The 23,068-nt window shown below is 40.0% G+C and overlaps 1 protein-coding gene across 1 annotated transcript; it reads left to right on the top strand.

The window, feature by feature from the left end:
- Nucleotides 1-22,981, top strand: LOC146608559 (ATP-binding cassette sub-family C member 4-like). Its single transcript, XM_085348827.1, has 31 exons — nucleotides 1-175; nucleotides 1,553-1,663; nucleotides 3,171-3,291; nucleotides 3,479-3,703; nucleotides 3,838-3,927; nucleotides 4,104-4,267; nucleotides 4,420-4,545; nucleotides 9,545-9,794; nucleotides 10,402-10,509; nucleotides 10,613-10,702; nucleotides 10,802-10,993; nucleotides 11,986-12,080; nucleotides 12,335-12,421; nucleotides 12,631-12,727; nucleotides 13,369-13,590; nucleotides 13,750-13,887; nucleotides 14,348-14,385; nucleotides 14,535-14,650; nucleotides 14,739-14,885; nucleotides 15,616-15,695; nucleotides 15,790-15,940; nucleotides 16,047-16,166; nucleotides 16,691-16,801; nucleotides 20,847-20,947; nucleotides 21,303-21,494; nucleotides 21,576-21,731; nucleotides 21,997-22,086; nucleotides 22,170-22,342; nucleotides 22,450-22,555; nucleotides 22,675-22,813; nucleotides 22,941-22,981. Exons 1-30 carry the CDS (start codon nucleotides 96-98, stop codon nucleotides 22,810-22,812), a joined length of 3,915 nt encoding a protein of 1,304 aa, XP_085204953.1. The 5' UTR covers nucleotides 1-95; the 3' UTR covers nucleotide 22,813; nucleotides 22,941-22,981.
- Nucleotides 22,982-23,068: the final 87 nt, after the last annotated feature.

Genomic DNA, 23,068 nt, shown 5'->3' with positions numbered 1-23,068 from the left:
TTGGTTGAGCTTTACATAACTTCCACTTACTACACGGACCGAATGAAGTGGAGCGTACAGCGTGCAGAGATGCGCCCGGCTGAGCTATCCCCAGTATGACCATGGAGGTGACAAGCACGGGCGGCAGGCACAACCCGCTGGCAACTGCCAGCTTTTTTTCAAGAGTTTTTTTGTGGTAAGTGTGATTTCACGGCGTGATCTAACTCTGACCGAGCGGTGAGGTAATCAGTTAAGAACAACAAACTGCTGATTTCATGCATACATGTTTGTATATCGTTTTAATTGTGGTTTTTCTGAGTTAACTAGAACTATGAACCCGTTTACAAGGGGATTTAATCTGTGCCAGGATGCATTTTTAATTGAAAAAAATAGTTTCTCATAACTTGATCACGCATTGAAAAATCAATAGGATTAGCCCATCCCAGCAATGCTGTGCCCCACGGACCACATGAGGCAAGCAAGAAATACTTCAGAATTTATTCAAAAGCCGGTGTTTACATGCTTCAGACCATAATAGTGGAAACTGAGACTGATTACTTTAATTCAAAGTGGGTAGAATCACTTCCATACACTGAAAAAACAAAACAAAACAAAAAACTCCTGGGTTATTTTATTAGGTCATAAAAAATACTAAATCCACAGAAAGTATGTGCAGCTTTTCGCTGTGTGTATTATTTCTGTGCATTTATTTGTGGAATAGATTTTGAACAGCAGAGTTGAGTCAGGTAGCTCTGGACTTGTTTGAGTTTTTCAACCATAACTCATGAATGGGAAAAGCAATTGTAGGCTTTAATGTAGCCCTCATGGTTTAAACTGGCTTAATACATAGTATGAGTACCACACAAACAAATACTACATAGATATGTGGTTGGTCTTTTGATGTCTATATTGAAAGCATTGAGTAACTGAGTAATAACTCACCTTCAGAATGTTCAAAGTGCACTTCTTTCTAGATACCAAGGGAGGCTTCACTACACATGACCAGAGAATTATTAAACTGGGAGAAGCAGAAAACTTTGCTATGTTGTTTCTGATACGTCTGCTTTTCCCCTCTGCTAACCTGACATACACTGAATGTCATACACTGAGACACCAGGCTATGCAAACAGGTGCTTATTAACAGGTGCTTTTACTGCCAGAAAAACACAGAGTTAAATTAAGATGAACTGTCCCATTATACTGTTTTTTTATTCTCTTAAAGTTAAAGTTGGGTGTTTTTTTATTGTTAGTATTTTTTTGAAAAACGTGGTGGATATGGGATGGTGTGTGTGTGAGTGTGTGTGTCCAGGGAAGGCGGACTTTGACGGGCATGCTAATGTGTGTGATTTAAGCCAAGTTGATCTGTAAAGCTAATTTTTTAAAACCCAGACATCAGTAAAATATCATAAGTACAAAAAGCCGAGCAAACTTTTTTTGCTTTTTATCGTGGGGTATCGTGTGTAGAATTCTGAGGTGGAAAATGAATCGAATCCTTCTTTTGGAATAAGGCCGAAATATGGAAAAATGAGGGACAGGTGAAGCGCCATGAATACTTTCTGTCTTTCTATTTCAGCTGGTTAACCCCTTTGCTGCAGCTTGGCCAAAAGCGAAGACTTGAGGAAAATGATATGTATAGCATCCTTAAAGAGGATCAGTCTGAAGCCCTGGGAGAGGAGCTACAGAGGTACTACACTGCTGTGTTGCATTATTGGATCACTAACAAAAGTCAAATCTGAGAGACTGAGAAGATGATGGCTCAGACATAGGTCCTTACAATTTTCTATGACCAGTTTGAGAAGAGATTTATTTTTGAGTCAATGAGTAATGTGGTTATGCATACTACCCAAATAACCCATTTCACAACATGTGATTTAGTCAAATATTGCCTTGAATAACATTAAAAAATTCTTCTACCCAGGAAAGTTATGGGTTAAGACCCTATGGTTTTGTTGTCACTTCCTTTACATGTAGCTGGATGGTTGGCCTAGCACCAGAGGTTTTTGAGCTCTTGATCACTTTTAGTACTATTTATGAACTGGTCTTTTAAGCAGTCCAGAAGAAGAAGCGTTGTTATCTATTTATGATGCAAAAAAAGTCATTTCTGGCCAGTCTACCACAGTAGAATAATACCCCAAAATATTTTTCTGGAGTCTGCCATCTATTGATGATATTTCTGTTTGTATTCACCTCTTCAGGGGTTCATTTCCCCTGGTGAATTGTACAAATATGATCTGTAGACAAGCAGGTAGCTGTTGGTGCTTTGCCAGGAGAGACTGCATGCTTGTTCAGTAGCTGTGTGTTTCTTTGAATTGCCAGGGAGTGCTGCCGTAGTGTGAGTCACACCTGATGTGTTATTCTGACAGGTCAATCTACTTATTCCTGTTTGATGTATTAACTCCTTTCACAACAGGCCAAACCCAACCTTAGGCCTCCCTGAAACATGCCGATGCTCCCAACAGGCATCCTGTCACTAAAAATAACACTAAAAGTTCAACAGAAAGAGCTGTAATAAAGCTCATTACTTTTAAATAATTCAGTTCCATTTTATCACAACAACAGCCAACTTAAAGCACCTTGTATTGTAAGGTAAGACCCCATAATACTACAGAGAAAACCTTAACAAGTCAGTGACCCCCTTTGAGCAAGCAGTTGGTGATGGTAGGAAGTCCACACTTAAATTTTGCTTTTATTTTTAACTTAGTTTTAATAGTTTTTAATAGTAATTGTTATAAAATTGTTAAAGAAGTAGCTTCTTTTTTGCCACACGTGTAAATGTTCCCAGCTCTCTCAGTCAGAAATGCTAACCAGCTCTCTGTGCCATTCATTTGATGAAGATGTAAGTGGCAGTGTCACTGGTGGATCATTGAATTGCTGTTTGCCATTCCATTAACCTGATACTTCTTGTAACAAATGAGTATGTTGCCACTGTGCGGCCGTATGGTTCTCATTTGGAAGGTTTATTTGCTAATGATTTTTTTAAAATGTTGGTGTGACTATATCCTAAATAGTTACATTGCCATTTGTTGTTCTAGATTGGTCTAAAGATCAATGTTGTGTCTAGATTGACATAAAATGTTGTTTGCTTAACTTCAACTTATAGTGTGTACTTCTGTTTGTACCAGAGAAGTTGTACCTTTCACAGTTACCTCATAGGTTAGCCTAATCTAATAATCTCCATGTTTATCTTGCAGATTTTGGGACCGTGAAGTTAGACATGCTACAAAGGAACTCCTGAAGCCAAAACTCACCAGAGTCCTTATAAAGTGCTATGGAAGGTCCTATGCAATGGCTGGGATATTTGTTTTTTTCCTGGTATGTCGACTGGTCATGTGGAGGTGTCAGATGAGTTATTTGTAATGAAATAATAAGCATGCTAATGTACTCAGAGACCTTTCTTGTAACAAAAATTGGCTCAAATATCTAGCAGCCATTTGAACCCATTTCCTAAAGTCTGGGAAAGGATGAATGTAAGCTTGCATTCATTGTCTTTGTCATAAAGGAGACAATCAAAGTGATCCAGCCACTTCTTCTGGGGAAGATAATCCTTTTCTTTGAGAATGGTGACCCCGATGATCAGAGAAGTCTTGGCATGGCGTATGTTTACGCTGCTGCGATGTCCATCTCCACGCTTGGACTGACTATCCTCCAACATCTCTACTACTATCATGTCCTAAGAACAGGCATGAGGATTAGAGTGGCTATGTGTCACATGATCTACAGGAAGGTCAGTGAAAAATCTGTACAAATGAAGAGTTGTCAGCTTATCTCTGTCAGAAATATGTTCCGATGGATCCATCTATACTTGTCGGTGTTGTGAAAATTGTTTTTTGAGCAGTTAAGTAAAATTCCTCTCATCAGGCTCTCAGACTCAGTGCTAAATCCATGGGACAAACAACCACTGGGCAAATAGTGAACCTCCTTTCAAATGATGTTAATCGTTTCGATGAGGTAAGAGAATCATGTACTCAAACACATGATGAGATTATTTAATTGTATTTGATGACATTTTTAAACCAAGTTGTGCCCTTAACATCAAGATCTTCACACAGATTTGTAAAAAATTGTAAGGTTTGGACAAGTTGTCCAGCATGTTTTCTGCACGTCAACAATCATGCTCTCTATAGATTACACTTAATCTGCACTACCTGTGGGTGGGACCTCTCCAAGCAGTGGTGATCATTGTTTTCCTTTGGTATGAGATCGGTGCCTCGTGCCTGGCAGGTGTAGCAGCCATCGCACTCATGATGCCGATACAAACCTGGTTTGGAAAACTCTTTGGCATCTTCAGGTATGGACGAAGAATACAGAAGCTGGACATTATTGTTTCTGACGATAACGTTCTTTTATTATGCGCATTGTCTGCCTGTTTTTATACAATTTTGATTAGATGGTTTTTTTAGCCTCTAATGGACACAGTGTAAATGGTGCTTATATTTGCAGGAGCAAAACAGCAGTCCTTACTGACAACAGAATCCGTATCATGAACGAAGTGGTGTCTGGTATCAGGATAATCAAGATGTATGCCTGGGAGAAACCGTTCTCAGCTCTGGTGACTGAAGTCAGAAGGTAAGAACTACAGGTTTTATGAAGAATCAGCTAATTTTTTAGAGGAATTTCTTCTTCTTATAATGTGCTCCCATAATAATTATGAGTATAAACAGTGAATCAAAAACTGTCAAAATAAATATTTTAATAAACTGACTCGTCATCCTGCAGTTTTATGATTTGGAACGACCAATATGATTAATGCTTCGACACATGTGGAAATGAAATGAACTGAAAATATCAGACATGTCTTTAGCTGTCTTTTAAAATAGTGAACAGGACCGATAAACTTCAGGGGCATAAAGAAAGATCATACCACAGATCAGGCTTGCTCCATCAGCCCAGGAACTTTTCTCATTTGCCAAACGAATGAGAAATGTAGGGTTCACATAATGTGTGGTTTGTCTGGAGGCGGAGATCCATGTTGAACCACTGTGCTCTTCTGGAACAGCGGAGAACTGGTCCTATACATGTAAAAATCAAAGGAACACTTTTTGATGAGATTATAGCATCAAGTCAGTTAAACTTATGGGAATAATACAAACTGCTAAGTACCATTTTGAGCTGCTGCAGTGATATTTCAACAAAATATATATTTTTCAGCTCTATAGGTTGATAATTTTCATTTCGATGAAACAATCTGACATCCTTTCATTCCTTACACAATACACAGTCCATAGTGTAGTCAGCATTGATATCCAGCATGATTTTTCCTATATTTTTTTAGTTAGAGTATACAGTTGAAAACATCCTTTGGTGTGCCTAATGTTTTATGTGTGCTTATGAGTCTCCTCATCAACAAGAACAAAGAGCTTGAGCATATAAAGTTAGGCATGTCTGGGAAAATGTAAAGAGATTTCATTAATAGCATGATCTGTATTGGATTTTCTTATCTCTGCAGAGCTCATCAATTTCTTTAAATCACTGCAATCACAGTTTTTTCTGGTAACCTCTTAGGGCCCATGGGAGTTCATATGGATTAGCTACAAGAAGAATTAATCAGAATTAACAACAAGGAGAATTCCTTATTGCTTTGATGTACTGCTCTTAAAGAACAGCTTAGATTTGTATTAATTCATTAATCCTCAACTTTCTCAGCATTGATGTCTGGTTAATGATAATCCTTTATGTTTGCTCTGCACTTTATATGTTAACTGTCACTTATTGTTCCCATCAACACCTTCTGAGATTCTTTGAAAGAAACCCACTCAAAATCAGTCCTTGTGACATCAAGCAGTAATCCATTGTAGCCTTCAAAACTTTCCATCCATCTTCAGCTTAAATGTACTTAGAATAACCACAGAGGAAATTTGTCACTACTAGTGACCAGCATTGAATGGGAGGCTCTGCCTTCTTCATTCTGATTTTAAATACTTACCACGTGTAAGTCAGAAGTCTCTATTGGGGTGATATGGTATAAAGAGGTTTGCTTTACAGAAGCCAGTATTTTAATATTGGCCATGTACAGACAGAGAGTGAGGAAGTCGGTGAAGCTTGAACTTTTGGTGTGGATTATACAACAGCTCAACATTATTTTTCTGTGTGAAAACTTGGGTTGCATTGTAGTCATGATTAATTCAGGGTTACAGTTTCAGGAAGAAAAATGTTTTACAGTCAACCTTCAAGTCTCAATGAGTCTTTGATAATAAAGACTTCTTAAGATATCCACAGTTACAAAACTACTAAATATGTAGTAAATATGAAGTAATGTGTACATTTGGATTCTAACACAGGGTTGATTTATGGTGAAATGGTTTGTCTATTTTTATATTTTAAATGGATTTTAAGTTGTTTTTTTTTTAATGATTTGTAGAGAAGAGACAAAACCCTTCATCTTGATCAAAACACAAAACAAAGAACGTTACGTTCTTTCCGTCAAGCGCAAGGCCTCAGGCTTCGGGGCCTCTGCAGATGCTGAATCATTACATTCTTGTGAGAGGCCCCGCACTGAATGTCCTTAGAGGCCGTACCAAAGCTTTCGACAAACAATTTTTTTTAAAGCTGTTTTGCTAATGTTCTAAAGTAAGGTCAAATCTATAATTAACTGTCATTTTCTGCTGAGTCAAGCTAAATGTATTCCCAGTATTAGCATTCCATCATTACCAAACGATATGTTGACGCTATGCTGGACTGAGCCTTTGGTCAAGCAAACTAACACATGATCTTGGTGTTGCATGAGATACATGCAACACCAAGATATATTGCCAAAAGTTCTTGCTCGTTTGCCTTCACACGCATATGAAATTGAGTGACATCCCATTGTTAATCCATAAGGTTTATTATGATTTAGGAGTATATTTATGGGAATTTTTAACCATTTTTCCAGAAGTGAGGTCAGACACTGATATTGGATGAGAAAGTCTGGCTCACAGCCTCCGCTCTAATTATTCCCAAAGATGTTCTGTCAGGTTTAAGTCAGGACTCTGTGCAAGCCAGTCAAGTTATTTCACATTAGACTCATTGATGCATGTTTATTTGGATGTTGTTTTCTGAACTGTTGCACAATGATGTTGGAACAGGAAGAGGCCGTCCTCAAACTGTTCCCACAAGGTTGGGAGCATGAAATTGTCCAAAATGTCTTGTTATGCATCAAGAGTTAGTTTCACTGGAACTAAGATGAGCCCAACTCCTGAAAAACAACTCCAGATCTCACCGCTCCACCAAATTTTACACTTGGCACAATGTAGTCAGGCAAGTACTGACAGACTCGATACACGTACACTACCGGTCAAAGGTTTTAGAACACCCCAATTTTTCCATTTTATAATTGAAAGTTATGCAGTTTAATGTTGCATTGCACTCTGAAGTGAAAGCATAGTACAAATAAGCAATTCAAGTAAAACAATTATCATGGAATCAATTTATAGACCAAAATGTATTCTATAATTCCACCTTTGGCAGCTGAACACACCCGTGGCATTCTTTCTACAACAGAGATCAAATATTCTTCAGAAAGTTCTTCCCATATCGGTTGCAGAGGTTCCCATAAATGTGTGGCACTTTTAGGTTGCTCTGCTTTCACTCTTCTGTCCAGTTCATCCCAAACCAGCTCGATGGGGTTTAAGTCTGGAGACTGGAGACCACTCCATGTTTTCCAGCTTACCATCTTGTTCTTTGTTCCTGAGGTAGTTCTGGCATAGCTCGGACTTTTGTTTTGGGTCATTATGTTGCAATAGGATGAAACCCTGACCAGCTAGAGGGTATTGCATGGCGCTGCAGAATGCTGTGTTAGCCATTTTGGTTCAGGGTGCCTCTCACTCTGTACAAGTCACCGAGCTGGAATCCAGCAAAACAGCCCCAGACCATCACACTTCCTCCTCCATGTTTGACAGTTGATGCCACACACTGTAGAGCCATCCTTTCGCGTACGAAGATCCTGCGTGATGAACCGGTGATTTCAAATTTTGATTCATTGCTCTATAATACCTTCTTCCAGTCTTCAGTAGTGCAGTGGCGATGTTTCATGACCCAGGCAAGCCTCTTTGTCTTATTCTGACGTCTTAGCGATGGCTTTCTTCCTGCAGCTTGTCCTGTCAAACCTGCAGCTCGAAGTCTTCTCTTCACAGTTGAAACTGAGACTTACTATGACCATTATTAAGCTGTGTTTAAAGCTGTTGCCCTGTTAGCCACCGATCACGGAAGCTGTTAACTCTCAGAAACCTTTTTCTCACCACAAACTACTTTTTGCAGTACAGTGCTGTTCAGCTGATGCTCACGAGGGCATGGTACCACAGTGTGTTCCAACACTGCTTTCATGCAGGCAGAGGGGGTTGTAAGTAATCCAGAAAAGCTGGAACACCTGTAAGAATTAGTAGCACCAGCTTTCAAGACCTGATCAACCTCCATTGCTGCACAACAGCTTTAAATTGTTAACCCATTTTGTGTTCCCTGAAAAATACCTTTTTGTATAATTTGAAATGTACATTATTTTTCATTTTTTTCGAGAGTAAAAAAGGGTTATATAAGAATCAGTCCATTTACCATCCAGTGACCCTGTTCGGTGATTTTACGTTGCCTACTGTACCACTTCCTGACAAAAAAACAGAAAACTCAGAACCACTGTACTGCCAGATAAAAAAAAGTTTAATGCAATTTGTAGAAGCACAGCGAGGATAAACTTGACCTACGTGTATCGACTAGAGAAACTTCACGAGGGTCTAACATTCAAACTGGGAAGCTTAAATACAAACTTAAAAAGACAATAACAACCACCTGTGTGAGAGGAAATAAAAAAAACAAAACAAGAAGCATCACTGTAAATATATCAAGAATCACATATTATACGTGATAAACCTTGTTAACTCAATCTTTGTAGGCTAATAAATATAAGACCACAAAATACAAAAAATGCACAGAAAATATGTGATAAAGACATGAAAACTGTGGGAAGGAAAAACACAGGAAGGAAGCTCTGGGAGAACCAGGTTCAGGGAGGGGCAGCCATCTGGTGCAATTGGTTGGGGGTTAGGGGAGGAAGACAGGATAAAGACATGGTGTGGAAGAGAACCAGAGATTAATAATAACTAATGATTAACTCTAGAGTGGTGTATAAACAGAGGGTGAAAAGAGGTTAGTGAAGAAGAAACACAAGCATAAATTAGGTAGGTTTCAGGGCCAGGGTCACCTGATCCAGCCATAACTATGAACTTTATCAAAAAGCAAAACTTTAATGCTAATCTTGAAATCCAAACTGGGGGCTGGTTCAACAGAAAAGGGCCCTGAAAGCTGAAGTCGCTCTATCTACTACAATAACCAAGGAACCACAAGTAAGCCTGCAGTCTGAGAGCAAAGTGCTCTATTGGGGTGATATTTAAGATAAGATGAGGCCTGATAGTTCAAGGTCTTGTATGTTAGTATGTCTTTGCACTCTTCATGGTCTGATGAAGAAAATAATTATTTAGACGTAAGTATTTCAGTTGTAGTCATTTGAGCATTCTTTTTTTTGACAGTGGTGTGACACTCTAAATAAAGTCTTCTGATTTTACATATTAAGCCTCCCTATGTTCTTCTTTACTCCTAGGAAAGAAATTCATCAGATATTAAAAAGCTCCTACCTGCGAGGACTCAACATGGCTTCATTCTTTGCCAGCAGCAAGATGACAGTGTTTGTCACCTTCACTGTCTACGCCCTCCTGGGCAACACCATCACTGCCAGCAGTGTGTTTGTCACTGCATCCCTGTATGGTACAATTAAGCTCACAGTGACCCTGTTCTTTCCTCTGGCCATTGAGAAATTGTCAGAGACTGTTGTGAGCATTCGCAGGATTAAGGTAATTCTGTTCTTTCATAAATTGGAATACAAGTAACAAAACCGTAGCTGATATCTGTCATTAGTACCATAATGACCGATTTACTACTTTTCTATTGTCTAAAAAGTTCAGAGAACTTTACATAACAAAAATCGTGTTGACTTAATGTTACGGTCTTCCCTGAGCCTGGTTCTGATGGAGGTTTCTTCCTGTTAAAATGGATTTTTTCCTTCCCACTCTCACCATGTGCTTGCTCATCTGAGTAATCTGATTGTTGGGACTTTCTCTGCATTGTTGTATTGTCTCTTTAGGTTACAATATAAAGCATGTTGAGGCAACTGTTGTTGTGATGCTTGTTTGGTGCTGTTGAACTAAAATAGAATTGAAATTCATGATGTTTTCCATCATGGAGAATCCATCTGTCAAATAGATCCTAAAGTGATGTCCAGATTGATTGCAGATATTGTAACTGTCCTGCAAAAAAATGGATAAAAGATTGGTGGTGACATCAGAACTCTTTTTAATCTTAAATGTAGTTGTTTCTAAATTTGTGGATAGGTAAAGCAAGAGAACTGTGCTAATTTAGTTTATGTTTCAAAGCACGTGTGTCCATTAAATATCTTTCAAGAATTTTCTCATCCTGGAAGAGCTTGAAAGAAAAAATCTCGCACTGCCTTTGGAGGGAAAAATGGAGAACGCTATTGAAATTGAGGCACTGACCTGCTACTGGGATAAGGTAAATGTTAAAGTTTAAAACTCATATTGATAATGAGTCATCTTGCATAATTTTAAATTCAAAATTTGTGCATTAATTAATACATTCTTCTTCTTTTTTTTAGAGTTTGGATGCACCATCTCTGCACAATGTTTCCATCACAGCAGAGTCACACCAGCTTTTCACTGTGATCGGACCAGTGGGGGCCGGAAAGGTCCGCAACTGACTTACCATTTAGCCTTTAGGTCAGAACATTGAGTATCAAAATTGTGTTTTCAGGGTCACATGTTCATAACATCTGTGTTTTCTTCAGTCATCTCTGCTCAGTGCCATCCTGGGAGAGCTGCCTTATGACACAGGCACATTAAAGGTCATAGGTCAAATAAGCTATGCAGCCCAGCAACCCTGGGTGTTCCCTGGAACCATCCGCAGCAACATCCTGTTCGGGAAACAACTGAATCCTAAAAAGTATGAGAGGGTCCTCAGAGCCTGTGCTCTGAAGAAGGTGAGATATAATGCTGCAAGTTAACCAGTTCATGTTAGGCCAGCAGCTCAAGGCGAACCGCTCTTTACCCTCTGGTGTAAAATCTTACAAGGTGGGTTCCTACCTATAGAAAATGCTGATTAGCTCCAACAATATGATCAGATGACCTTGATAAAAGCCAGCAGCCTTCAAAAGTCAATTATAATCATATTGATTAATTGCATTGTTTGCTATAGTTTAGGAGCAAATTCTGAAATTTGACTTTGGGACGTCACATCTTTTCTTGAAAGTAAAGCAGTATTAGTTGTGCTTTTCTTTTATGTCTCATTTGAAGTACAGCTGTGGTCAGAAGTTTGCATGCACTCATCCCAGGCATGAATGTCATGGTTATTTAACTGTTCTTTTTCTATAGTGGAATGATTGTACAGCACACATCTTCAATAACTTTAAAACAAGTTTAAGCTTTTATTTGGGATTTTTTCTAATCTATGGATCAAAAATATACAAACAACCTCAAATATATACTCACCAATTTATTGGTGTTCATTTAGCTGTATTTAGTTCAATATCACTTTGCAAGTTGCTCTTCAAACAGACACTTTTGGAGGCCATCAATGATCTTCTGGTGGATTCTGTCTAGATATTTTGACCACTCTTCTTGGCAGTTTGTTTAAATTGGTTAGTTTCCTGGTATGGAGCTGGCCATCCTGGGAGAGCTGCCTTTGAAAGCCTCACCTTTGTTCCTCTAAATATATTGTGGTCTAACAGCTCAGTCTTTCTCTTGTCTGACCATAAAACATTTTATCAGAAGCTATTTGTTTGTCCATGTGGGGGAACAGCAAATTTCACTCAAGCTTGAAGGTGTTGACTTTGGAGCAGGGCCTTTTTTCTGTACAATCGTTTAATTCTGGAAAAAGAACAATTCAAATAAATCATTAAAAACTCAAAATTATCATGACATTTATGCCCTTGATGATTGTAGGCAAGTTACGCCTCCATTGTTTCAAATTCAGGACCTGCAGCTGTTCCCAGATGGAGATCTGACACTGATTGGGGACAGAGGGGCCACACTCAGTGGGGGACAGAAAGCTCGTGTCAACCTGGCAAGGTACATGGACATCATGTAGTAAGAACGCTACCTAGAAGAAAACTTACACGTATTGTATCACCGTGACGCATTCAAATGTTAGTCTGAGTTTCTAAGGAACCTAAACTAGAGGCAACAAGTAGCTAGATGTTGGGGTGCATGTATTTTTACCCTGCATGCACACACTTGTGCTGTTACATTTGCTATAGTTTATGTGAAAGTTCAGTCTTTTTCCTGACAAATAAGATTCCCCCACTGTGTGTCCTTGTTTTCAGGGCTGTATATCAGGATGCAGACATCTACCTCCTGGATGACCCTTTAAGTGCTGTGGATGCAGAAGTTGGAAAACATCTTTTTGAGCAGTGAGTAATAAAGAGTTCGGTGCTAATTATCTGTATACCCTGATTAATAATGGTGTCGAGAATTGTGCTCATGCTCGACAGTACACACTGCATGATTGAAGTTCATGTGAACTGTTTTAATTCCATTCAGTTCAGTTTTATTTATATGGAACTATTTCAAAGCAACAGTCACAAACGTGCAGAAACCCCCTCTTATTTATCAAAATCAGGTGTATCTGTGGCCTGCTGAAGAACAAGTGTCGTATCCTCATCACACACCAGCTCCAGCATCTGAGGACGGCTGACCAGATCCTGGTCCTCAAGGAGGTTTGTCCCCCTTTATGCTGGTTTAAGTAGGCAGGGGATAAACATGTTTGCATTCACCAGTTATAGTTTGTTACTCTGAGGTGTGTAATCTCTGAGAGTGAGCTCCAGCACACGTTGATCTCCAGTCGTCAGGTGAGATTTCCGTTTCCAAATTGTTATTAATTTTTTAACTTACAACACAAAGTCTCTGGACCAGATGTGTTAATACAAAACTACTCAGTTACAGAAGTTAAGGAAACATATTCATTCAGATGAAAAATCTAATTCAGTTTGTCAAAAAACGCTTCAGCTGGAGGAAAGAGATCCAGCATTATGTAGAGTGATGTTGGGAGGTTTAGGTTTAGGTTAGCTTAGGTGACGAGCTGAAAAGTGTCAGGGATAAACAGGCAACGCGGCTTTGTGTACAGTTCCAATTAAATCTCCTTGATCCCCTTTTTAATGTGTTCCCCTTTACTCACAGGTTCTGCATTTTGTAGAAGGAGCTTCACAACTGATTTTTAATGGTGGTTTTCCAATTTTCCAAATTCATAGAAATGATTTTCTCCGAAGGAAGGCGTTCCTTCAGATGAGCCTTTTTGACTTTTTTGTTATTAAGTACTGAAAAACACATTGTTGCTCATTTTCATTATTTGTTTCTCCAGGGTCATGTCATGGTCCAGGGAACCTACAGTGAGCTGCAGACCTCTGGCCTGGATATTGTGTCCCTGCTGAGAAGTGATGTGGAGGCACATTCAGTTGGGTCATGTTCGGTTGACCCAGACAAATTGTCTTTACGCAGCCAGTGGACGATTTGCTCACATGGGTCACACTGTTCTTCCAGCAGCCTCCTGCTACCAGACAGCAGCTGCACTGATCAGCTTCATGTAGGTATATTTCCAAAAGATTAGATTAAGAGTCCCCACATAAATGGCAGCATTTTGTAGTCACCTAATTACAAGGATGGACAGAGGTAGAAATGAATAGTTTGGGTTAAAATAGACCTGCAAGTCTATTATCACTAAACTTATTTTATTGTTTTGCAGGTTGAAGTTGCTCAAACTATTACAGAAGAAACTCGAGCTGAAGGAAATGTTAGCGGCCATGTTTACCTTAAGTACTTCACAGCAGGCTGTAACACTTTGGTGTTAATGGTCATAATACTGCTCAGCATAATAGCTGAGGTAAGCCCCGACCCTTCAACACCCTTCCTGCACTCTTTCTGTCTCCAGGTGTTACCTGTCTGTATTAACTGTTATCAGTATTAAATCCCTCACTGTACAATCATGTGGAAATGTCACAGTGACTCTAACCCAGGGGTGGGCAATCTCAGTCCACGAGGGTCGGTGTCCCTGCAGGTTTTAGATCTCACCTTGGGTAATCACCTGAATCACATGATTATTTCGTTACCAGGCCTCTGGAGAACTTCAGGACATGTTGAGAAGCTAATTTAGCCATTTAAATCAGCTGTGTTGGTTTGAGGACACATCTCAAACCTGCAGGGACACCGGCCCTCGTGGACTGAGATTGCCTACCCCTGCTCTAACCTGACTTAACCTTCCCACCCTCCCACACATTTCATGGAACTTGGTTTCCTCATGCTGTGTTTCAAAAATTGATCTAAAGAGAGGTCCGTTTCAACAGGTTGCATATATCCTGCAGGACTGGTGGCTGGTATATTGGTAAGAACTTTACCAATGTGGATATTTTTAATGGCAAATACAGTATGCAATAGCTTAACTTTATACTGTTCATTTGACAGTTTTTTAAATGAAATTAGATCAGTTATCATTTCGTGTGTACCTGATTGAATTGTCTTGTCATCTGACAGGGCAGGGGAGGAGTTTTCTAACAGCACAGCCACTGCTGTTAGCGTGGACAGTGGAATGGATGTTACTAGCTCATTTCGAAAGTTTGATCTCACTTTTTACCTCGGTATTTATTCAGGTAAGCCTATAGTTATAGTAATACCTATAGTTCTTGTTAGAGTCTTCAGGTCTAATATCTAATATAGTCCTGCTGTGTTTACTTTTAGGTTTGACAGCAGCAGCTGTGGTCTTTGGTTTTGCTAGGAGTTTGGTGATATTTCACGGGCTGGTGAGATCAGCTCAGACTCTGCACAACAGCATGTTTAGTGCTGTTCTCCACACCCCGGTTACCTTCTTTGATGTCAACCCCATAGGTGAGGCCTACACAGAATTTATTTTAAATTTAAGAAAAAGCGTTGAATTACATCAGGGTATATCCTGCCTTATGCCTTTGACCGATTGGGAGTTTTGCCTATAGTTTTACAAATAACCCAGTCTATTTCTACCAGGAAGAGAACTGGAGTCAAAACACATCCCTGACATATTCCAGTGTTGTCTGAGTTCTCCAAGATGACATTGGCCTTAAACCTCTAAAAAAAGGTCTATTAAGTTCAGTTCAATCCAGTTTTATTCATACTTGGCACTCCAAGTTAGAACAGCCACATAAAGGTGCTTTGGGAGGGAAAAACTCTCTTTTAACAGGAAGAGATTCCTGGTAAAACCAGGCTCAGGGAGGAATGGGGATTTTCCTCCCCACTTTCACCGAGGTGCTTGTCATAAGGCAACGTTTCAATGAATGGTGAAAGCATTGGTTTGTATGGTGTAAAGCTTCATGTTCAGAACATAGACAGCATAAAGATGGACGTAGTGATATCACCCACTGATTTTGGATTGTCCAGGTAGCTTCAATGTTAGCGTCTTGCTAGCATTAGCCCACTAGAGCATACAGTACACACTAAGAAAAAGGACAAAAATTACACTTGCCTACATCCTTAACATGATAATGGTGCTGGGTGCAGGGCTGACATATCTTTGCTTTTACTGATTGAATGATTTATAGTCTTCTCTTTATATAATGTTTCTGTTCCTTTTCCCTTGTTTCAGGTCGAATACTCAACAGATTTTCCAAAGATGTCAGCCAAATGGACTTCATGCTACCTATCACTTTTGTGGACTTCTATCAAGTGAAGACTACTATATGTGCTATATACACACAAGACTCACTTAAAAGGATCCTTCAGTAATTTGAGTATTTCTGATTATGCGATGTTGTTTTAGTTGTTTTTACAGAATGCTGGCGTTATCGCGGTGGCAGCCTCAGTCATCCCTCTCATCCTCATCCCTGTTGTTCCTCTCCTAATAATCTTTCTGTACTTGAGAAGCTTTTACCTCCGTACCTCACGTGATGTCAAACGTCTCGAGTCAACAAGTGCGCTTATTTTTATTCCGATCCTATCATAAACTCATCATTTTAAACTGTAGGTTCAATGACGCTGGCTGTTTAACAGTTTCTCACAGCTAATCTTTTCCTACAGCGCGGAGTCCAGTCTTCTCCCACCTGTCCTTGTCTCTTCAGGGTCTTTCCACCATCAGAGCCCTCAAGGCTGAGGAGAGGTTAAAGAAGGCATTTGATGCCCATCAGGACCTGCATTCAGGTTTACTCTTTATGGATGGTTAAAACTGAGATTTTTTAGCTGATTTTAAAGGAATTTCAAGCGATAAAGAAAACTACTCATACTTCCAAGTAGAACTGGAATTCTGGATAATTTGCTCTCAGTCTGTCAATGAATACCTTCTGGGAGCATATTTGTAAAGGCATTTTCCCTCTTAAGAAAGGTTATCACAGGTCAATTCGAAGTTGATCATTTGCTCAACTATCTCTCCTAAGAGGCCTTGGGAAGATAAGCTATGCGTCTCCAGCTGAAAAAAAGTTAAAAATGTTGTAAATCAGTAATGATAGTGGAATAATGATAGCGAAGACGCCTGGAAGACTTTAATTCTGTTTTATTTATATGACAACAGTCACCTCAAGGCGCTTTATATTGTACAAATCGCTTTATAATAAATTACATGTGTGAGATATTTGGGTCTCATGAAATGTCTTGTAAAGTGAACCTGCTCAAAAGATTAACCTGGTCATCTTCTTTATAATGAAATGCATTTTTTCGTCTCGTTGCAGAGGCGTGGTTTTTGTTCCTGATGACCTCCCGCTGGTTTGCACTACGCCTTGACAGCATTTGCTCCATATTCATCACTCTCACAGCATTTGGCTGCGTCTTACTCAGACATGGTGAGGAACTAAAGCACCATGCAGACAAACTGTCTCACAACAGGTGCCTTATATTGTACGGTAAAGAGTCTGTAACGATACAAAGAAAACCCCAACCATCAGAGGACCCTCTTAGAGCAAGCACTTGGCGACAGTGGGAAGGAAAAAATCCTTGATTTATTTTATTACAGCGATTATGTATGCTGTAGGTATTAAAGGTACTGTACAATGTTTTGAATATCAATCTATCAGACTCTAATTTGTACATGTAAATGGAGAGTCCTCTTCACACACTAAGGTTAGTTATGGAGTTCCACAGGGTTCAGTGCTAGGACCAATTCTGTTTATATTATACATGCTTCCCTTAGGCAGTATCATCAGAAGACATAGCATACATTTTCACTTCTATGCAGATGACACCCAGCTTTATATATCTATTAAGCCAGATAACACACACCAATTTGTTAAAATACAGGAATGTCTTAAAGACAAAGACTTGGATAACGTCTACTTTTCTGCTTCTAAATTCAGATAAAACTGAGGTTATTGTACTCACCTATAAAAATCTAACCCTCCAGTAACACTGAGGAATTTTGGAGTCATTTTTGACCAGGATATATCATTCAGTGCATATATGGTAAACAAACGTGTTGGACTTCCATTTGCGGAATCTGGTTCAAATTAAAAACATTCCGTTTAAGTGATGCTGAAAAACTTACTTCTAGGCTGGACTACAATTCCTTATTATCAGGATCTCCTAAAAACGTCCTAAAAAGCCTTGAGATGGTCCGCAATGCTGCAGCAAAGATACTGACAGGGACCAGACCAAGAGAGCACATTTCACCGACACTGGTTTTTCCTCATTGCATCCCTGTTAAATCCGGAATCGAATTTAACATACAAGGTCTGGAATAATCAGGCCCCATCTCATCTTAAAGACCTAATAGTACCCTATCAACCCATTAGAGCACTTCGCTCTCAGACTGCAAGCTTGTTTGTGGTTCCTAGAGTATTTAAAAGTAGAATGGGGGGCCGAGCCTTCAGTATTCAGGCCCCTCTTTTGTGGAGTTTGTATTCAGGACAGGGCTCTAGACTAACTTTTTGCCATGGGCGTACTCCTAACTTTAAAAAGTTAGGCATACCGGCACAAAAGTTGGGCGCACACAAATTTTATAATAATTTATATAATATAATATAATGTGTTTTTCTGGATACACTGTGCTTTTTCAGCATTCAAAGATTGATGACACCGTGTCAGAGCACTGGCTATGAATTTCAGAAGGATCAGGCCTTAACTTAACAGGAAAAGTTAGCAATAGTTCTTTTCCTATTACAGCTACATCCACGTCTGTCGTGCCTAGGCTGCTCACTAGGGCTGGGTATCATCACTGATTTCTATAATCCATTCGATTCCGGTTTTCAAAGTCCCGATTCGATTCAACTTTTAGCCTCAGACAGTCAGAAATATTATAATTCTGATCATTTATCAGTACTGACTTCATCAGAATTGTGAACATCACAGCAGAGGCCTTTGTGTGAAAGTAACTGAGAATAAAACACAGATTTTCCTGGTCTGGCTTTTTATAGCAGATAACCTTAAAAATATTCTACAATGTTCTGCATATAAAGTTTAAATTTCTTCAGTATTGAACAACAGAAAAAATAGGCTTTCTTGTCCGAGGTCATTTAAGTGAAAAAAAGAAAGGAAAAAGACAGCAGCCACAGCGCTGTAAACAATGATAGACTGGTGGGCAATAAGTGAATGAATAATACAGAAAACAGAGATTGGAGACGGGAAACTGTTCTTGAAGTACAGAGAGAGATAGAGAGAGAGAGAGCTAGCTGTGCATGAAGTGTGATTTTTTTTTTTTTTTAATAGTCGTGGAAGCAAAACAGCAAAATTCATGACGACATTGATCAAATGTGAAGCGCAGTTTGCTGCTTCTTTTGCTGCTTGCTCGGTGAATTTTGGTTGGAGAGAGACAAAACCTGCAGCTCAGAATCAGCGCAAAAAGACGTAAACACAGTGCGGACCGGACGCATCAGAACCGCTAAGCTCCGACAGAGTGTCCGTCTACGGGCCGTCGGGTGAGAAAGCCGAGAAAGACAAAGTTGATTCTGATGCGTCGGTCCTCTGTGTTTACGTCTTTGTGTGGAATCCGTGTACCTGCTCTCATTTGCTGTTTGGTTGTTGTTGAAATGGTTTTGTGAGCTTTAATCTGAGAATCTGGCGTTTCTGGCAAAACACAGTTATATTTAAAAGTCGATTCAGGATTTAATGAATTGATATCGCTTTATTCAAGCTACTCACCCCCCCACTTCCACCTGCACTTTCAACTGGACCACGGCCAATCAGAGAGGTCCCGCCCCTTACTATCTCTGATTGGTTTAGTCCACGATAGGGGCAAAATGTGTGTCTGTTGTTGACCACAGGGAAGGTTGCAGATTTTTTTTTTTTTTTTTTTTTTTTTTTGCTACCCGAACAGTTGGTCGCACAGGTGCAACCAATTTTTTTTTTTTTTTTTTTTTTTAGTGGCACCACTGAAAATTTTGGTCGCATTTGCGACCAAATTGGTCGCACTCTAGAGCCCTGATTCAGGAGACAGACAAACTCTACTTTTAAGACTTTTTTTTTTTTTATAAAGCATATATTTAGGGATGGATGAGTTGACCCTGAATTTTCCCTTAGTCATGTTGCAATAGCTCTAGGCTGCTGGGGGCTTCCCATGATGAGTCTTTTTCTTCACTCTTTATGTGCGTATACACCACTCAGCATTTATTCATTAGTTATTGTTCATCTCTGGCTCTGTTCCAGGGTGTGTCTTTGTCCCGTCTTATTCCCTGCACCCACAGTCAGTCATGGCAGATGGCTGCCTCTTCCTGACCTGGTTTTGCCAGAGGTTTCTTCCTATAAAAACTGAGTTTTTCCTTCTCACTGTCGCCAAAGGATTTGCTCGTGGGGGGTCACATGATTGTTGGGGTTTTCCTCTGTATTATTGTAGGGTCTTTACCTTACAATATAAAGTGCTTTGAGGCAATTGTTGCTGTGATTTGGTGCTATATAAATCAAATTGATGTGAATTGAATTGAATCTGTGCAACAGGTCAAGAATATATAATGTAGATTAATAAGATTTGCCATAAATGGACGTTTATTAAAACCTTTACTTAAACTATTAGAAATAAAGGAAAGAAAAACCAAACAGTTCCACAACTTTTAAACCAACCAGCCCCTTGAAGGAAACGGTTTCCAGGGCCTAATCCGTGGATCGACTTCCTTCGAGGCGTGGACGTCTATCAGCAGAGAATGTCCCTTAGTCTGTAACACAGTCAAATATATTCTCAAGTAATATTCAAGCATGCCATTCAGCGTGTTAGTACGAGCTCGGGAGCAGCTTGGGAGAACAAGAAAACAGAGACTGCTTCAGGTTGTCTTCCCAAATTGACTCAACTTTATTCACAAGTACAACAGTTTATATAGAGGGTAAAATTCATGAGACAGCAGATTATCAGTTTAAACCAGTACAGACCAAGATAAGGGAGCGTCTTCCTGCCCATGGGTGAAGAAGCATCCTTTGTGTAGTTTATCAGTTCAGCTACAATTGTGATTATCTCAGCGACATATTTTCAAGGCACAAAACGAAGAGTTCTTTCATTAGTGAAATCTGAAACAAACCATTTGGCCTTCAACAGGCATCTAAAAGATTAAGAAACTAATGTAGCTGAGGGAGTGATCTCTGTGGTATTTCAACCTTGTACCAGCCTGTGATTCTCACACATCAATTCTTGGGTCAAAGAGAAAAATAACTAAAACAAAGGGGCCTTATTGAATGACAGAGTTTTCCTGCATAATGTCACTATAAAACAATATCCAGTAAATGCTAACCGTAGTGCTAAAATACCTAACACCCCTTAGTGGGCTTGGGGTATTTAGCAAACTAAACACAATTAAATGTTTAATTTAACTGCATTTAGTTTGCTAAATACCCTAACCACACACAGTGAGTTAATGCAGAAGAAAGTCCTGAACTAGCCTCTGATTTCTGATCATGTTTTGGATCCATTAGGCCTGGAGGCTGGAGAGGTGGGCCTTGTGCTGACCTATGCTGTAACACTGATAGGAAACTTCCAGTGGACAGTGAGACAAAGTGCAGAGGTGGAGAACATGGTAAGAACTGAGTGATGACATTTTGTATTTCCAGTTTTTTTTGAATGAATGATGTTGATGAAAATGATGTTGGTGGGTGAAGATAAATGTACTTAATGGACAGTTACATGGAGCAAAGTTTCCATTTCCCTTAATCCTCTCAAATTTTGATCATACCTCATTTGTACAAAAACTTTGGACACTTGACTTCTGCACTTACAGTAAAGTATGCTGTACAAATTATAAAGCCCTTTGTAGGAAAGTTGGAATTTTCGGTTTTGGGGTTTAAAAAATATAAAAACATCCTGATGCCTATGAATGAACGTTAACATAGGCTACAAAAAGCATAATTGAAAAAGACCTCTTGGCTTTTCAGATGACATCAGTGGAGAGGGTGGTGGAGTACACTGAGCTAAAGAGTGAAGCACCCTTAGAAACTCAGAAGCGTCCTCCCCCTGATTGGCCGAGCCAAGGAATGATAACCTTTGATCGAGTGAACTTCTTTTATAGCAAGGATGGACCACCGGTCCTCAAAGACATCAACGCCACGTTTCAACCCAAAGAGAAGGTGACACATCGGTTTGTGGAGAACAGCTGGTTGGGGTCTGAGTGATGATCAGCTGTTGATGTTTTGTGTCCTGTGGGTCAGGTTGGTATTGTGGGTAGAACAGGAGCGGGGAAAAGCTCTCTGGTCTCGGCTCTGTTTCGCCTGGCAGAGCCCCAGGGAAAGATCTACATCGACGGTATTGTGACCTCTGAGATTGGCCTACATGACCTGCGTCAGAAGATGTCCATCATTCCTCAGGTACAACATCAGATGACACTTCAACTGCCTGAAGAAATACGTAGTTACAATCTCACTGTTACAATAATGCTATCCATTTCTGTTATTCTTCTATTAATTGAAACTGCTATATCATTTATTTTCAGTAAATTAAACTCAAAACACAGATTTTCAAAGTCATACGATACTGCGTGTCGTTTCCAAATCCATATCCGGTACATAGAATTAATGACGTAGCAGAGTCTACTGATTTTTCTCCCTGACTTCTCTCCCCTCTGCTCCCCAGGACCCAGTTCTCTTTACTGACAGTGTGAGGAAGAACTTGGACCCTTTCAACCAGCACACTGATGAAGACCTGTGGAAAGCTCTGGAAGAGGCTAGTATTTAATTAGCACACCCAGATTTGTCGTTACTGCCCACAGACCAGCTACAGGTTTCTCCTCTCCATGTTCACTGCAGGTACAGATGAAGTCTGTGGTGGAGGAGCTGCCTGGGAAGCTGGAGACTGTCCTGGCTGAGTCAGGCTCCAACTTCAGCATGGGCCAGAGGCAGCTGCTGTGCCTGGCCAGAGCAGTCCTGAGGAAGAATCGCATTCTCATCATCGACGAAGCCACGGCCAACGTTGACCCAAGGTCCTCCAGATACATTACTAGTACAGAGAGCTCCTAGACATCCAGGAGCTTTCTCAACACACTTTTCCCACATGATTCTCAAAGTGTTTTTCTTGTTGTTACTGCAGGACAGATGAGCTGATCCAGAAAACCATTCGGGAAAAGTTCAGAGACTGCACTGTGCTCACCATCGCTCATCGCCTCAACACCATCATAGACAGCGACCGTATACTGGTGACTCAGCTATTCCGACTGTAGCTTTTTAATAAATTCATACTGTTAGAGTACACAGATATGCAAAAAATGTTCCTGTGTTAACTGTTACACCACCGTATGTTTTCTCTTGGCCTAAGGTGCTGGACAGTGGCACCATCCAGGAGCTGGACTGTCCTTTCACTCTACTGCAAAACAAGGAGGGTGCTCTCTACAAGATGGTGCAAGAGATGGGCCAGGCTGAGGCAGCGGCTCTGCTGGAGTCAGCAGGAAGGTGAGGTGAAAAAGAGTCCCCTTAAACATGGCTGAAAAATCTGCATCCACACAGTTTCCATGCTTTCCAGCTTATGACAGCAGCCTGAGCAAAATAATTTAGACTTTTCTGTGGCTGCTACAACCAGGTGAGGTCTACTTCCAACAAGTCTCTCTCACACCCAAACAGAGAAGTTAAACTGTGACGTGGAGTGAAACACTGGAATCAGCTGAACTCTTGCAGCAACCTCTGAGCACCGCGAGCTCCTCCTGCCTCCAACT

The sequence above is a fragment of the Diplotaxodon limnothrissa genome, linkage group LG23 (genome assembly GCF_057381915.1).
Source record: "Diplotaxodon limnothrissa isolate DT_005_m linkage group LG23, D_limnothrissa_male_GT1.1, whole genome shotgun sequence".
Classification (NCBI taxonomy): domain Eukaryota; kingdom Metazoa; phylum Chordata; class Actinopteri; order Cichliformes; family Cichlidae; genus Diplotaxodon; species Diplotaxodon limnothrissa.
This window is presented reverse-complemented; position numbering and strand designations above follow the sequence as displayed.